Here is a 17,150-nt window from a genome sequence, read left to right as displayed (position 1 = left end):
AACAAAGCTATAAAACTTAGCAAATACATTCTCAGGTTCCTTTTAGAGCACTTTTTTTATAACCTGGGGATTTCTCTAACATAAGGAAGTTATAGCTGTCTCGAAAGCCTGCTGCTGCTGCTGCTGCTGCTAAGTCACTTCAGTCGTGTCCGACTCTGTGCGACCCCACAGACAGCAGCCCACCAGGTTCTAACATCCCTGGGATTCTCCAGGCAAGAGTACTGGAGTGGGTTGCCATCGCCTTCTCCGCTCGAAAGCCTAACTTATGTAATAACTACAAAGGATGATTATCTTTATGACACTGTAATCTGACAGAAAGAAACCAAAGGTATAAAGTAAGCATCAGTACACTTTTTATGTAAAAGGCCTAATGATAAATATTTTAGGCTTTACAGGGTTATACAGAACTCAATCTGCCCTCTATACAAAACAGTAGTCTCAGTCACAGCTACTCAATGGCCAATGTAGTGGGAAAGCACATAAATTTTGACTATGTTCCAATAAACGCTGGATTTGGCCTGTGGCCCACAATTTACCAACCTCTTATACAGAGAGGTTTCAGCGTAAGAAATAATCATGCTATGTGTCCAAAATCATGATAATACATAGTGCTGCTAAAATTATGCATTTACATAGTTCTTAGTTGATCAAAATAAAAGTTCAAGACTTGGATAAAGCAATACAAAATGGAGAAAGATAGGACTTGTGCTCATGAGAACTTTATAAAAATAATGAAACGGACAAAGCACAACAAACGGAATGAGATTAAACAAAGAGTACAATCAACGAAAAAAGCTTAGGTTAAAAATCGGATTATACCAATTACTAGTCTCTACTTATAACTTTAAGAGAATGAGCCTTATTTAGATGGTTTATCAAAAACTGGGGTCCACTGCATACCCTTTAGAATGTCTACAATTAAAAAGGAAACTAGCAATACTAAAATCTGGAATTTTGTCAATCAACTTGTAGCAAAGTTGTCTATAAAAGGGTGGCACACGACTGCTGGGGTGATGGCTTTGCATGGAAATGTGATAGTAGATACATGACGGTCAAAATCCACAGAAATGTATATCACAAAACATGGATGAGGTTACAAAGAAAGGGGGAAAGTTAGAATCCACCCTCTGATACTGTACTAGAATCAAAATACTGATTTTCCAGGCAAGTGTACTGGAGTGGGTTGCCATTTCCTTCTCCAGGAGATCTTCCTGACCCAGGAATTGAACCCGGGTCTCCTGCATTGTAGACAGATGCTTTACCATCTAAGCCACCAAGGAAGCCCTTTAAAATACATACACACAATAAATAGATGGAAAAAAAAATGTGGATTTTTTTGGCAAATGCATGAGTTAGGACACACATATTTCCCAGCCCTAGTCAATGAGAAAAACCAAAATTAGTGATGTAAGTTGAACAACAAAATAAATAATGACATACTGTTCAATTAGTACACAACAAAAAAACTTAATGTCCACAAGTCCGTATGGATATAAATACCCACATAAGTAAATAAATGGGGAAAAGTGATGAATTCATCCTTACAGAGGATAATGAAGTGAAAAAGGAACAAGAAAAATAGGAAATCACTATCAAAACACCACGGGCTTCCCCTGATGGCTCAGCTGGTAAAGAGTCCGCCTGCCGAAGGAGGAGACGTAGGAGACACCAACTTGATCCCTGGGTCGGGAAGATCTCCTGGAGAAGGAAATAGCAATCCACTCCAGTATTCTTTCCTGGAAAAATCCATGGACAGAGGAGCCTGGCAGGCTTCAGTCCATGGGGTTGCAAAGAGTCAGATATGACTGAGCGTGCATGCACACACACACACACAGTAGAACACCACGGTAATAACTGACATGTGCCAAGATTCACTGACGGACAGTAAAACGACTGGATGAAAATTTTAAGTAGAAATAGGACATTTACATAGTCTTGAAGTATATTATTCAAAATGTTTAGTATTTAAAAACAGAAAATTAGTAAGTTTGCTGTACAGAATCCTAGCACACAGCATCTCAGTTTGGTGACCAAGGTTAGCATCATCAGTAAGGCAGATATATTTCCTGATATGATGTACTCAGAACATTACTAGAAAAACTGGTAAAATCTAAGCAAGTTCTGTATTTTGGTTAACAGTATTATGTCAAGTTTAGTTTCTTAATTTTGACAAATATTCAATGGTTATTCAAGACACCAACATAAGGACAGGGATAAGGTAAGTTGGATGAAGGGTGTATCTGAGCTCTGTACTATTATTTTGTAATTTTTCTGAAAGTCTAAAATCATCTCAAAAAAAGTTTTTTTGAGTGAGGCCTGTCTCAGGACTAGAGGATATAGTGATCTATTTATTTAAAAAGCCAGATCACACTATACCTCTGCTCAAAACCTCATAATGGCTCTTGCGTGTATGTGTGTATGTTAGTCGCTCAGATGTGTCCAACTCTTTGTGATCCCACAGCCTGCCAGGTCCCTTTGTCCATGGGATTCCCCCGGCAAGAATACTAGGGTGGGTAGCCATTTCCTTCTCTAGGGAATCTTCCTGTCCCAGGGATCAAACCTGGATCTCCGGCATTGCAGGTGGATTTTTCACCATCTGAGTCACCAGGAAAGCCCACAGTGGCCCTTATAAGTAACTCTAAAGGCCCCTGATGACCTGCCCTTCCCTCACCTACCCACTACCTCTCTGACCCGGGGCCCTGTCATTTTCCAATGTGCTTACTCACTTCAAGAGCCCCCACCATGGTCTGCAGGCCCTTTCTCAGACAAGCCAGGCCTACCACACGCAGTCGCTCTCCCCCAGCACGTTAACATGTCTCACTCACCTCCCTCAGCTCTTTGCTCAAGGACCACCCTCTCAGTGAGGACGTCCCTGATTACCTCCTCAGACTTCTAATGGCAACTCTCCCCCTCACTTCAGCACTTGCCATTCCTTTGCTCTATTTTATGTTGTTTTATAACACACTGTGTATTTTATTTACATGCTGATCATCTGTCTACTTCTAATAGAATGAAAGTATCAAGAAGACAGGGTTTGTTTTTTTTTTAATTATTAAATCTCCAGCACCTAGAGCAGTGTCTGGCCCAGAGGAGGGCATTCAACAAATATCTGTGAACTAAAGGACTCTAACATTCCTTCCTAATGCCTACCATGAACCAGGTTTCTAGGTGCTGGAGGGAGTACAGTCAAGAAAAGACAGTCCCTGTCCTTGTGCAGATTATATTCTATTGAGGGAGACAACCAAATAAGCAGTAAGTCTATATGACATAATGTCAAAATATAAAGGGGTATAAGGAATAGGGACACACAGGATACGCATTTTAGGCAGGCATTTAGGCAGGAAATATATTGATACAGATACCTGAGTGAAGTAAAAAAAAATAAGTCCTAGAAGAAACTAGAAAAAAAGCATTTTAGGAAAGAAAAAAAAAAAGGTCTAGAAATAGGAATGAGCCTGACAGGGAGTCAAAGAGAGGATAAAAGAGCTATGAAAAGAGTCAGAAAGATAAGCAAGAGTTGGACTGTATAAGAGCCCTAGAGATCAACTTTGAATTTTATTTGCAGTTCAACGGAAAGCCAACAGAAGGATTTAAGCAAAATAATAATGACACATACCTTGTTTTAAGTTTAAAAAGATCAATCTGAGCGCTAAGAAAATATTTTTTATGGGGACAATGCTAGAAGTAAGAAGAGAAGACTGGAGGCTCTTGCAATGGGTCATATAGGCAAATACAGTCGAGGGCACACTAACAGTGGAGGTGGAGAAAGGCGATCAGATTCAGGATGTTCTGAAAACATAATGTACTGGACTTCTTGACAGACTGGAGGCAGGGAGAAAGGAAAAGAGAAGCAGCAAGAATCTTTGCGTTTAACATTTACCAAGTTAAGCAAGACAGAAATGTGTCTGAGGCAAGAATATCAAGAGCTCTGCTTTGGTTCAGCTTGGGTGCCCATTAGATGGCTAAGTAGAGACGTCAAATAGATACATAAGTTACATGGAGCTCAGCAGAAAGATCCAAGCTGAAGAAACAAAAAGAAATAGGTTACAATGACTTACATGAACCTAGCAGAGCCAACAACGTCGCATAACATGCTGTGGAAATGGTATGCAAAGGGTATTTGTGAGAGCACCTAACCCAGAACCAAGGAATGCTTTTTTTAAAAATTACGTTTAATTGGATATGTAGTATATGAGTTTTAAAGGATATACAGTAAATATCTGGGCAATAGGAAAAAAAGACATTTAAGAAATAAAATTTAAAGACTTCAGCAAAAGACTGGGAGGTGGCAGGGGGAGAAGCTGGATGTTCAGCAGGTACCATTAACTGAGAGAGAGTACAGAACAGGCTCAGCCGGGGGAAAGATGGGAAGCAGCACCAAGCACTCTACCTGAAACATATGTTTTCAACCAATGTTATAAGAACTGATGAGAGGCACACATAACATGTTGCCTAATCCTTTCAATCTCATAATCCTACATACTTCTACGAATTCCCAGGGAAACTATGTAGTAGCTATCTATCTCCCTAGTGAAGAAAAAGACGAGGGCATGGCTAGCAACGGGGAGCAGAAATTACACCTGAGAGTCTGAGCAGCATGAGATTTACATAATTTCAAATCCATTGCAGATCAGCCACTCCTCTAGAGAATAAAAGACACAGAATCAGCACCTTCAGCTTCAGAGTCCAGAATACCACACTACCATCATCTTTGAAGAACCAGAGGTGTCTATGCCAACCAAACAAGTATCTTCGAGCACTGAATTAATGACCCCGGAATGATAAGATTTCCTTCTCAATTTACATTACCTAAAGATTTTATTACTAGTACATTTCATTGCTAATGAATCTTTTCCACAAATTTGAAATTTCTCTTCATGAAAGAAATCATGCCTTCCACCTTCTACAACATCTATGAATTAATTAATATGGGGGGATTAAAATACAAGAAAATAGTAAATTTTTACCACTTCCTGGTGGCTCAGTGGTTAAGAATCCACCTACCACCGCAGGAGACGCGGGGTCAATCCCTGGGTTGGGAAGATCTCCTGGAGAAGGAAATGGCAACCCATTCCAGTAATCTTGCCTAGGAAATCCCATGGACAGAGGAGCCTGGCGGGCTACAGTCCATGGGGCAGCAAAAGAGTCGGTCACAACTTAGCAATTAAGTAACAGAATTAAATTAGATAAAGCATTACCTTTTTAAATGAAATAATCCATAATCATGCTCTGCAAGAAACATCATTGTTCTGACACATGTCAGTAAACAGCTGTAACTGCTCTCAGAGTTAGCTACCACAGCCAGGAGACAGTCACAGATTGAGGCCATCAGTTCTTTGTTTGGTAGAGAATTGGAGAGTTGCTCCAGTTCAGAAACAGAACCTTCAGAAGAGTTTGGCAAAATTAGTGCAATGTCCTGTGAGGGAGGAGGGGAGTTGGGGAAAAAACAATTTTTTAAAATGATTGTCACTATCACTTCGAGCTTTTATTTCTGAAATACACAGCAATTAATACTTAGTAGTTATCAAAATATTATAGTTATTATCCCATCCCAAACACAGATTGAAACACATTAAATACAAAGGAGTTGTTCTGCCCTGCTATAAAGGTTAATACAAAGACACGCACCTAAAGAATCTGCTTCACAGTGTTTTTACTTTGTAAGACTGACACCTAACCACTTGGCAACGGATCCTGACTCACAGTATTCTTACTTTAAAAGAACATCTCTTTGAAAAATTTTTCCTTCTGGTTTATACTAAGTGTAGTTTCTATCTTCAAATGGTTAGGTTAGTACTTTGGGTATGAAAATATTTTAAATTATTATATTATTTATTCATCTGAATATTTTTAAATTTATAAAGAAAGCATTCAGAGAAATAAATTTTAATAAATCTATCCATACTTGAATTTAAAATATCACAAAAAGAAATGGATGGAGCAAAAAAGCATTTAGGCATAATCTTCAAATATTTTCCCCTCGTTTTTATATACATCTTAAATTCAAGTTTTTCAATGTCAGCAAGTTTACCTAACAATAACTAAAAACCCACACTACTGTTTTTAAAGTAAAGCAGACTTTACAGAAACATTTTTAGGTATGTGTTATTGCCTTTAACCACTTCAACACACTGGAAACCACTATTCAACTTGGGTTAAAACTACAAAACAAAGCTTGAATAGAAAAGAAATACAACTAGGTGAAGCCAGCCAAGAATGAAGTTTATGTGATCAGGGCAGCTAGGATGCTAAACTGTTACTCAGCACGATCATACAACTTAATATTAATTATAAAACAAATACCAGCTGATTGGACATTTTGAGGTATAAAGACTTAAAACAGCCTTTTTACCAGGTCCAAAACTATTTTCTACCACATCTCCTTTTTGTGAAAACAAATCACACAAAAAATGCTCCTTCTTGACTTGAGTGTTAAATGTAACCAAATTGGATTTTTTTTTTTAGTTAGAAAAAGGTGTGTGCTTATAATACGTGTGTGCTTCTAATACATGTGTGCTTAGTCACTTAGTCATGTCTGACTCTTTGCAACCCCAAGGACTGTAGCCCACCAGGCTCCTCTGTCCACGAGTATTCTCCAGGCAAGAATACTGGAGTGGGCTGCCATGCCGTCCTCCAAATCGTCTAATATAGGATCCTATTAAAAATACTCTGCCTGGAAAAATCACATTCGATTAGACAGTAGGAGCATTTTGACAAGCTAAAATTCTATCAGGCATAGAAATCTACAATGATCCCTGCAACAATGGGCTTTAAAAGTTAAAGCAATTCTCATTAACTCATGGAACTACAAACTGGAAGTCAATAATAGGAACAGCAGGAAGAAGTACTACTACTTTTAGTCAACATCTATAAGCACAGTAGCCTGAAACACACTAAAACTGTAGTAGCCTGTGATGCCTTCCAAAGTCGCAAAGACTTCCCTGGCTTCCCAGTGGTTAAGACTCTGCACTTTCCTGGCTGGAGAACTAAGATCCCCACATACCTTTACGCACAGCTAAAAAAAATTTTTTTAATTAAAAAAAAAAAAAAAGCCCAAACAAAAAAATATAGTAGTAATTCAACCAATCACAAAACTAAAATATTCAAGAATGAATTGGTACAGAATATAATTGGAAAGAAAATGAAACTACTAGATATAACCAACCCCAAAGAATACAACGGCACACAGAATAAATATCCAAAGACAGTATCTCATAAAGAAAATGAAAAAAACCTCTTCAGAGAAACATGTGATGTATACGGTCAAAGAAAGTTATGTAGCACCAAATCATTTTACTGTTGGTTCAGTGGTCAAATATCCCCCCAAACAATAATATGAATAATGAAACAGATGAGATCTTTTTGTTAGCAGCCAAGAATTACATCAGGATATGTTTTTAAATAATATGTACACACACAAAGAATTTATAAAAATAACTATAAATACCTGATCACAGAGAGACTGCAAAATGGATGTGATATATTCAACACACTGCTGACGAATAACACTGTCTCCAGGAGACCGCACCAAAACCAACAGATCCTGGAATATCTCTGCATATCTTTCATCACCTTTAATAGTTCCACTAATTAGATGCAAAATAGCTAATTTACAAGCTTTGTGTGAAGCCAGAGCATCAAGAAGAGCAAGCAACCTGGTGGTTTGGCTAGTATACTGTTTTTCTTTATCTTCTGAAGTGCTGAAATAAAATCAACACATTTAGTAAACAAAATTCTTGATTTTAAGGCACTACTTAGTCATTTGCTTTCTCAACACATATTATACAAATCTTATGTAAAAAATTTCATTCCTTGGGTATGACAACTCTGGAATTTTACAATTACTATAAAATTTTATAAATTTGGGTTTTCAATAACATATTTTCTTAAATCAGAGTACTTCACAGTTCACTTTTCCAGTGCCCCAAAACTTGAAATACTTCAAGGTATCTTGCACATAAAATAATAGCTTCCTAATCAAAATTTACCTTTATATATTCACATATACATGTGTCTGTGTTATATTTTATATGTACACATATTATCTGCGCATTCTAAAGCCTGGTTTCCAAAGTCTAAGTTAATTTTTTAAAAAAGTATTTGTGTCAAAAATACCTTGAGGAAAAAAATTTTTAGTGCAAAATGAAAATACCTTTGCAAGTCTTCTACAATCAAATCCAACACAGTTCTCATAATCAGAAGTGCAGTTGGTGAGGCAAGGTCACACAATTGAACACAAATACGCCGTAACATATGTTGAATGGGCTGGCAGGTTGTGCCAGAGAAAGAGCGAACTATTTCTTGGAGCAACTTTGCTTGAACATGAAGGTGCATGCTCCACAACTTTCGGGTGTTGAGTGCCACTGATATATCATGTGGCTCAATTACCTGTTAAAAAAGTATAATGTGTGTGTACGTAGATTTTTTTAAAAATATTTATTTACAATCACAAAAACTGTTCAGGAAGAACTATTATGAAAAGAACATCTTTACTGCATGCTTAAAACATTTAATTTTCTGTTGTACAATTAAACATTTGCTTGAATTCAACGCATCTAATAAAAAATCTTATTGTTCTCAGGTTAGCAGTCAGTAGAGCAGAGTCCATTGATGAAGCAACCTAGTTAATGGTGGGGGAAAAGGATTTAAAAACAACAAAAGTACAAGTATATGTAACAGCATAATAAAATTCACATTAACAAAAATTTATTTAGAATGTTACTCCCATGTTTCCTTAATGACCAACTTGCTTCAGTTTTTATCTCACCCTCATCCAGGTATTTTATGTCTTTCTTAGGGGAAGGAGATGAGGGGGTTTTGTTTTTGTTTTTTTTTAAGAAAAACCACTGGTTTTTTAAAAAGTGTTATTGCCATCATTTATAAGATGCATGTTATATGGAAGTGATACCTGAGTTGTTTGCATGGGCAATGGTAGAGGCAGCAGCTCTGAAAGGAGTATGAGTCCAGAAAAAAATCCTTCAGGAACCTTCAATATCGAAGAAAGAACTTCTTTTAACATTAAAGACCAAGTATTGTTAGCTAGAGTCTCTTCTGAGATAGTGAGCTTTTCATTAACTCCTTGAGTAAAAGTCAGTAAGATATCAATGATATCATTCTGAATTTTCTGTTCATCACTGTCCAAACGACCTGAGAGAGGGATAGAGCACAGGAGCATGTGTAAAGTCACAAGTGCTGAAGGAACACGCATGTCCTTAAACTCAAAGGATCCACCTCGCAGGAGTTCCGTTAACATAGTTTTAAGAAGAGTGAGTGTGCAGCGAGCCATCGAAATGGTAGTCACTCTGTGAAGGGTAGTCCCCATGTTGACATGGAGCCTCCATGGCTGAGTCAGAATACTGTTCAATTTTTGCAGCACCCGAATAAAGGTGTCCATTCCTTCAGCAGAAAAAAGCTGAATGACAGCAATATTCCATTTCAGGTCTTTCTGTTGACCTTTACATAAATAAGGGAGAAAAAAACAAAAAACTAATTACTTAAATATTAATCACTGGTTAAGATTTTTGAATATTTTATTTAATAAATGATATTTACACCAGGCTTAAAAAATAGTTTTTAAGTATAGTAGCCACATTACCTTCAACAGGGGGTGGGGGACAGGCCACATTACAGAGAACACGCAAGGCAGTAGTAAGGCCAACTCCTTCTGGGGTCATCAAGTTATCAGTATTCTTCAAAAATAAAAACGAACAGAAACTTTAATTTCTTATTACCTATCAGACCCAGAGAAGGCATTGGTTAAAAATAGGAGTTTCAAGTTAAGTACTTACATCATTTTAAACTTCCTTAGTGCATTTAAAACATGAATAAAGCTAATTAAGTTTTAAAGGTTATGCAATCTTTGGCATATGTTGTATCATATGTGACATTATGTTTATAAAATGAATAACTGACGACAAGTATATTAAAAAGTACTGACTAAAACAAAGGCTACATACAGACAGGTACGAAACTCTCTGTGTTAAGAATTTAAAATAGCTCCTTTTTGGATACTCTTTCTATATATCCGTTTTTCCAAAAAGGAAGCAAGGATTCTGATTTTACAGAGCCCTGTGGGTACTAAAACCTCTTTAAAAATTGATGAAGCATCAGGGAGTGGTTTAATACTACATAACATACATTTCAAAAAACGCAAATACCACAGGAATCTAGTTATGATGGCCATTTGGGGCATGAAGAGAGAAAGAAGAAATACAGTTACCTATGTCCTTAGCACCTGCCCAGGCTATGTTTTCCTGGCACAAACAGTTATACTTAAGCTGCTTTATTTTTGTAATTTTCAAAGAGCAGCATATAGATGGTTTAAAAAACTTGGAAGAAATACCACTTTAAAATGTTACCACTTCAGCCTTTAACCTCAGAGGAGAAACCTAAAAATAAGAAAACCCTTTTCCTCATGTTTCCCACCCTTGTGGCTCAGCTGGTAAAGAATCCGCCTGCAATGTGGGAGACCTGGATTCGATCCCTGGGTTTGGAAGATCCCCTGGAGAAGGGAAAGGCTATCCACTCCAGTATCCCGGCCTGGAGAATTCCATGGACTGCACAGTCCATGAGGTTGCAAAGAGTCGAACACGACCGAGCAACTTTCACTTTCCCTTTCCCCACCTTGGGTTATCTTTCCCTCTAACTTCTTCCTTGCTGCCTTTCAGTTATCCCACAAGTTAAGGCAGCAGGGAGTCACAGAGTGACGTTTCTGTCTTAGATCAGCTGTTTTTAGCACACCTTAGAGAGTTATTTATAATAACCATACTTAACAGGACAAGGATTTACATAAAAATTAAAACATTTAATTACAACATGCAATTCAAATTTCTAGCACTGAACTTTTTACTGGTTAAATACTTTAATCCAAGTCCTCTGGTATTTTACTGGATACTTAATATATTCTTCTAACTATGCACACCCTAAATACCTGACCATCTAAATTTACAGGACACTAATGTACCTCTGCTAAATAAAAGACTCAATATAATGAAAAACTCTAGATCGTCTTTGAGGCATAAAATAAAGAACAGAAGAATATGATGGCATTATAGGAGGTAAAAGTACTCTTAGGGGGGGATGGAGGAAAAAGAGATAATTCAAGGTCCATTCTGCCCCTGTAGTTTAAAACTTCTTACGCATCATTTTAAAGGAAAAAAAGAAGGAAGAGCACCTTAAAAAAAGAGAGCACTTTTTTTTTTTAAAGCACTTAAAAAGAAGAGCACTTTTAAAAAAAAGAAGAGCACCTTTAGTCCTTCATCCTATGATACATACTGGATCAACTAAGGAGCAAAGAAAACTTTTGAAACTTCCCCAACTAACAATGTTTTGATTATAACAAATTTTTGCATTATGAATTACCTGATTTGTATATGAAATTTTCAACTGTAATATTATGAACTATATGATTTTTCAACTCTCATGAATTACTTCAATTGTAGATTGAAGTAATTTAACCATCCCAAATGAACAAACAGAACTAGTCCTCATTCCAATTATCTAGAATTAACTCTTACCAATTTTCACCTAAAAAGTTTGAGGGAAATTCTTTTTCAGAAGGTTTAACTAAAATAATTATATATCACATTATCATAGCATTTAACTTTAAAACATTTTTGTAAATGTCACCAAAATGGTAGGTGATATTATTCTTATTTGAGAAGAAAAAAAACAGGACAGAATCTGGCAATAGAAAGCAATATCGTTGTGGGCATCTGTGTTCATGTATACACACAATTACATATCCATCTATACCCACTACCAATCTATACCCACAGGACTAGTAAATCAATCAAGTATACTTAACTACATTATCTATACAAGTGATTTAATACAACATTACTACATACTACCACACAATTCCATAAAATCAAGATACTTTTAAATTTTACTTACCTGTTTAACATATTCAATTAGGTTTGGGATGCAATTAATCTCAAATCTAAGGTTTTTCAGAGGTTCAAGCCACTTGCCAAGTTCTTAAAAATGAAAACAGTAATTTACAACATAATATTTTAAAATAAAAGCCTTACAAACAAGCCTTAATAACAAAGGAAGTGAAAGTATTCTTTTCCAGAGAAAAGCCACATTTTCAGATTGCAAAATCCATGTTCATTTCAATGGAGTGAATTTCATACAGGAATTATGTGTCTAAATTATTTAAACAAGCCTTAAAATGAAATGTAAATGTCGTACTATACTGGTTTAGAAATAAGAAGGTATCACTCTTAGTTATTTGGCTTCTGAAAACTTAAATGTTTATACGATTAAACGGAACTATCTAACTAAACTGAATTTTTCTACAGCAGTCAACTTACAACATTAAAACAATTATAAAATTAACTGCCGATAAACAAACAAAATTACATAGTGCTTATTCACCTAATACTACCACTGATTCCCACACCCCAAAACAGCATACACAAAGGTATTCATTTCTAACAGGATCAAACCCATGGAGGAACATTTGCTGAGGGCCCTCTCCCATGACACAAATTTTAAATTTTGTCAATTTCCTAATCTGCCTTTACAAAATTTAAAGTGATCACTCTCACCCCCAAAACAGTAACAGGAAATTTTGTTTGTGGAAGAAATACATGAAATACACCATTTACTGCAACTGAACTGCCTAAGAGCTATGCCGTAAAAGTGAAGTCAAAAGTGTTAGTCACTCAATCATGTCTGACTCTTTGTGACCCCATGGGCTGTAGCCCATCAAGGCTCCTCTGTACGCGGAGTATTCCAGGCAAGAACACTGGAGTGAGTTGCCATTTCCTTCTCCAGGGGACCTTTCCGGCCCAGGGATAGAACCTGACTATCACCAAAAATGTTTTTCTAACAGCGTTCTAATGTAATAATTTCTAGAGACTTTATAAGAAGAACTGACGGAAACTGCAAATAGGAGTCATCTCTCCTTGGTACTACACTCCTTTTTAGGATTACAGCAGTTTACATCCAAGTATTTTTCCTATACACTTTTAAATTACCTCTTTCATGTATATAGAATATACATTGCTCAAATGAAAGATAAAAGGAATAATAAATTTAAGTGTACTCATCACCCAGAATATGTACTAAAGCATTAATAATACCTTTGAAGATGCTACATACCCTCTTTTTGTAAGGGCATACTTTGAGGGGGGAAAAAAATCTATTTTCAATATGGAAAGCTGAGTTTAGAATCCAACTTTTACTGGTAACACTTTAATCTTTTTAGAATTAATCCTAAACTTTAATCTTTTTAGGATTAAAAGGAAAAGAGGCCTGGGATTTCCCCAGCAGTCCAGGGGTTAACACTCCTCACTTCCACTGCAAAGGACACAGGTTCCATCCCTGGTCAGGGAACTAAGATCTAAGATCCCACATACCGTGCAGCACGGACAAAAGACAAAAAAGAGAAGTGGCAACATGCTATCATAACATTTACTGTGTTAAATTTTCTATTTGGCTAGTTTGAAAACCAAGAACAAAAATAAAATAATAAAAAACTATAATTAAATACCTTGAACTTTTCAAGACTACCCACTACAATAAGGTTCATCTTATTATAAACCTTATTATAAACTTAATAAACTTCATTCAATATACACTTAGAAAATAATATTCTTTCATCATTTTTCACTTGCGAATAGCACACATGTGTTAACCACAAATAGATTTCTAAGTAGTACTCAGAAAGAAGTACATATTCAAAGAAAACACACACACCTACAAACTGTACTTCTAAACTTCTGTACAAAACTGAACTTCTGAGTTCATCTTTAATTCTGTTTTGATTAGGAACTTCAGCTACCCACAAATTTCCATGACTTTCCAGAAAAAGATATTTTCAACAACTTCCTAAAAAAATCTTTTTAAGAATACCATATAAAATACCTCCATAAAGGGTGCTTTAATTTATACAGAAAGTTAACACAGGGTGTTACTAGGTATATTATCAAACATGATAAAGCCCCTGGTCCCAAATGGCAAATATGAACTACAGATAGTCAAAGGCTTTTTTTCTTCCTGCATCATAAATGCTTAAAATAAGTTCAAGTGCCATACCCTGCAATTTAGCATTATTTTCATCTGCTTTACAAAGCTTCAAGAGAGATGCTGCATGCTGCTCCAACATCTGGACGTCGCTGGAAGACTGAACCACCACCAAGATAAGTATGCACGCGTAATTATAAGCGACTGACTTCTTAGACTTGGAATCACTGAAACAAAATAAGGTTTTAAAGGTTTTGGTATGCAAATAATTTTTAGGAACAATTTTTAACTTTTTTTTTTCACTTGGTTTTAAGAAGTTCAAGGAATTTTACCATGAAACATTACCAACTTCCTGAAAACAGGAAATCACATTTTAGTTTAACCTCCAATTCACCTGAAACCACTACTTTAAAGTATATTAATAACAGAGCACATGCATCAAAATGGAATGTGGAATTCTCTTAAGAAATATGATCAGAACAATAAAATATGAATAAGTACACTTCATCAGCAATGAAAGATTAGGAAATACACTTCATTAATCTCCTTTAAAATGTTTTTTCACTCTGGATGTATAGGAAAAAGTGTGATGAATCAACCTACCACCGTGATTTATTCAGACTTCCACTACAGAACTGTAAAGGTACAGCTAGGCACAGACGCACTCTTGTTTGCCTTTTACAGTCCTCCCAAGAGATCCGTCACTCAAGGGGTCATATCAAGACTCAGATGCAAAGGACACCACAGCTTTGTATAGCATGAACCAGGAGGAACGAGTTTCTCTTCTCATAGACTAAAACCCTCTGCCCAACAGGGCAAGGGCTTCAAAAACCACTATCATTTTCAAACTCCCTCATCCAGTCAAAACACTTCTAAAGTCAGAGCATCATGAAGAGCTTAGCAGGTGAGGGCAGAGACACCAAGGTAGTCCTCATGACTCTTAAGCTGTATGTATTATTTCTGTGTCTTACGTCTCCCCTCCACAAAAATCAGCAGGAGTACTACGGCTGCAATCTTTGTTAACTCTGTAGGGAAACTGAAGCAGCTCCTATTTCATTTCTTTATATCCACATCTTAGAGAGTTCATCATTCTAATCCTTGATTTACAAGTTATAGGCTATGTCAAAAAATTATAGTTTTTATTTTCAAAACAACACATTCTTTCAAGAATCTACCCCACTAGTGATGTAGTTTTCCAATAAAACAGGAAATTTAAGGAGTAAGCATAAAATTACCCTAAGGCTTCTTTGGAATAGTACTCCATTAGTGTAATAAGACTTTGGAGATTTTTCTCAAGACTGAAAACATGGCCAACAGCTGATCTTCCCACAGGATTAAAAGTAATCAAGTAAAGGTTGTGCAGCGTTCCCAACAGATCTGAGTGGTCAGTTTCTTCACTGGCTGTACAATGCTGAAAATGGCTGAACAGTTCTGTAATACACTGCAATGTCTGTGTTGAGTCCTGTAGCCATAAGGCAAACGCATCATCAATAACACCATCAGACTGGAGACCATCTTCTTCATCTTGATCATAAAGATGACAAAGAGCTCGAATCAACAAATTTGTTGCTTCATATTCTGACATAAAAAAAAGAAGACCCTTTTGTGACTGTGCAAGAAACTTTAAAACATCTTTCGTGGCTTGCAGCACACCAGGATGCGCACTTGTCACTGGAATTGACAGGAGCAAAGTAACCAACTCCAGGAAGTGATGACTGTGAAGATACCTGCAGAAGAAGTAACAAGATATACGTTAAGTCAGCGCAAAACATTTCATTTACTCAGTTTTCATTAGACAGGTAGTGCTAAAAATTTTAATAGCAATAATCCTTATCCTCAGCAATATACCGCTTTATTTAAAAACATAATGTGAACAGCAAGTCTTCTCTCCACGGGACCAAATGAAAGTGAAAGTTCTATAAGGCTTTTTCCTAGCATTCAAAAGATGTTTAATTAGTAACTGTTGACAAATTTTCTCTTTCCAGAATCAACCTTGACTTTAAATTCTGGGCCTTCTTTCCAGGCCACTTATGAAATGGCTCCTTCCTTTTTAACTATGGTCCTACTCAACTCATAGCATATCAGTATATCTGAATTCATGCATCTAGGAAGAATACAGTGCATATACTATAAAAAGCATTTGGTATATTCAGATTTACTACAGGTAGTATATCTGAACCGGTACTTCTAGGAAGAAAAAAAGGTCAAATTATCAATCTTCAGTACTTAATATAACAGTACTCTTTTATTACGTCCAAGAACCATTTTTTAGTACACACAGTTTTAGTAGATAAGGTATGAATTTACCTAAAACCCCTAATAGACACAACTGCTACTGATACAGAGTATTTTCATTGTCTTAATAATACTCTGTGTCCATCTATGCATCCCCTAACTAGCTCCTAATTCCTGGCAATCACTGATCTTTTTACTGTCTCCATAGTTTTGCCTTTTCCAGAATGTCACATAGTTGTAATCAAAAAGCATAAAATTGCCTTTTCAATCATATTTCTGCTTAAACTCAGGCTTCTATATCATGAGGAAAACACCTGCAGTAAATGCTTACCACAAAGGTAAACACTTCTATGCTCTTAAGAGCATCCTTAATCACCTTATGGAATGTTCAGAAAATAGTTAACATGGCAGGCCTCAGAATGCTTATTCTTAGAAAGGCTGGTCCTTGGCTGGCCTCTAGGGACTTGGATTTTGGGATAGTTTCCACCCACCAACTGATAAGAATACTCACTGCAAATAAACTTTATGCAAATAATATGGTTCATTCTGAATACCTGCTTTCTCTCTGGCAGTCTGAAATTCTGGGACATGCAAGATACTGGGTGCCTACATGGCTATCCCCCAACAGGAAGCTTGGATGCTGAGATTCTAATGAACTTTCTCAGTATGCAACATTTCACACATGTCACAATTTATTGTCAGGGGACTTAAGGGGATCCTTTGTGCCTAAACTAGGAAAGGACTCTGGAAGCTTATGACTCATTTTCCCAGGCTTTGTCTCATGTATCTCTTCCCTTTGGGGATTGTGTTTTGTATCTTTTTGATGTAATAAATCCTGATTGAGATTACAACACTGAGTCCTATGAATCCAGCTAGTCAATCTGGGGGTTACCTTGAAGACTCCAACATGGGATATTAGAGCCTTGCCATCACTTCAAACT

The 17,150-nt window shown here is 36.5% G+C and overlaps 1 protein-coding gene across 4 annotated transcripts in view; it reads right to left on the bottom strand.

The window, feature by feature from the left end:
* Positions 1 to 17,150, bottom strand: part of VIRMA (vir like m6A methyltransferase associated) — a 59,922-nt gene that overhangs the window by 11,090 nt on the left and 31,682 nt on the right. For all 4 annotated transcript variants that reach the window (XM_069600619.1, XM_069600620.1, XM_069600622.1 and 1 more), the window contains 8 exons: positions 15,210 to 15,701; positions 14,047 to 14,201; positions 11,896 to 11,978; positions 9,596 to 9,689; positions 8,909 to 9,453; positions 8,153 to 8,388; positions 7,448 to 7,700; positions 5,199 to 5,416 (listed from right to left, as the gene is read on the bottom strand). In XM_069600619.1, coding sequence (XP_069456720.1) covers positions 5,199 to 5,416; positions 7,448 to 7,700; positions 8,153 to 8,388; positions 8,909 to 9,453; positions 9,596 to 9,689; positions 11,896 to 11,978; positions 14,047 to 14,201; positions 15,210 to 15,701 — 2,076 coding nt within the window. The remainder of the gene's footprint in view (positions 1 to 5,198; positions 5,417 to 7,447; positions 7,701 to 8,152; positions 8,389 to 8,908; positions 9,454 to 9,595; positions 9,690 to 11,895; positions 11,979 to 14,046; positions 14,202 to 15,209; positions 15,702 to 17,150) is intronic.

Source organism: Ovis canadensis, chromosome 9 (assembly GCF_042477335.2).
Source record: "Ovis canadensis isolate MfBH-ARS-UI-01 breed Bighorn chromosome 9, ARS-UI_OviCan_v2, whole genome shotgun sequence".
NCBI classification, from domain to species: Eukaryota; Metazoa; Chordata; class Mammalia; order Artiodactyla; family Bovidae; genus Ovis; species Ovis canadensis.
The sequence above is the reverse complement of the archived record's forward strand: the minus strand, read 5'-3'. Positions and strand labels throughout refer to the sequence as shown.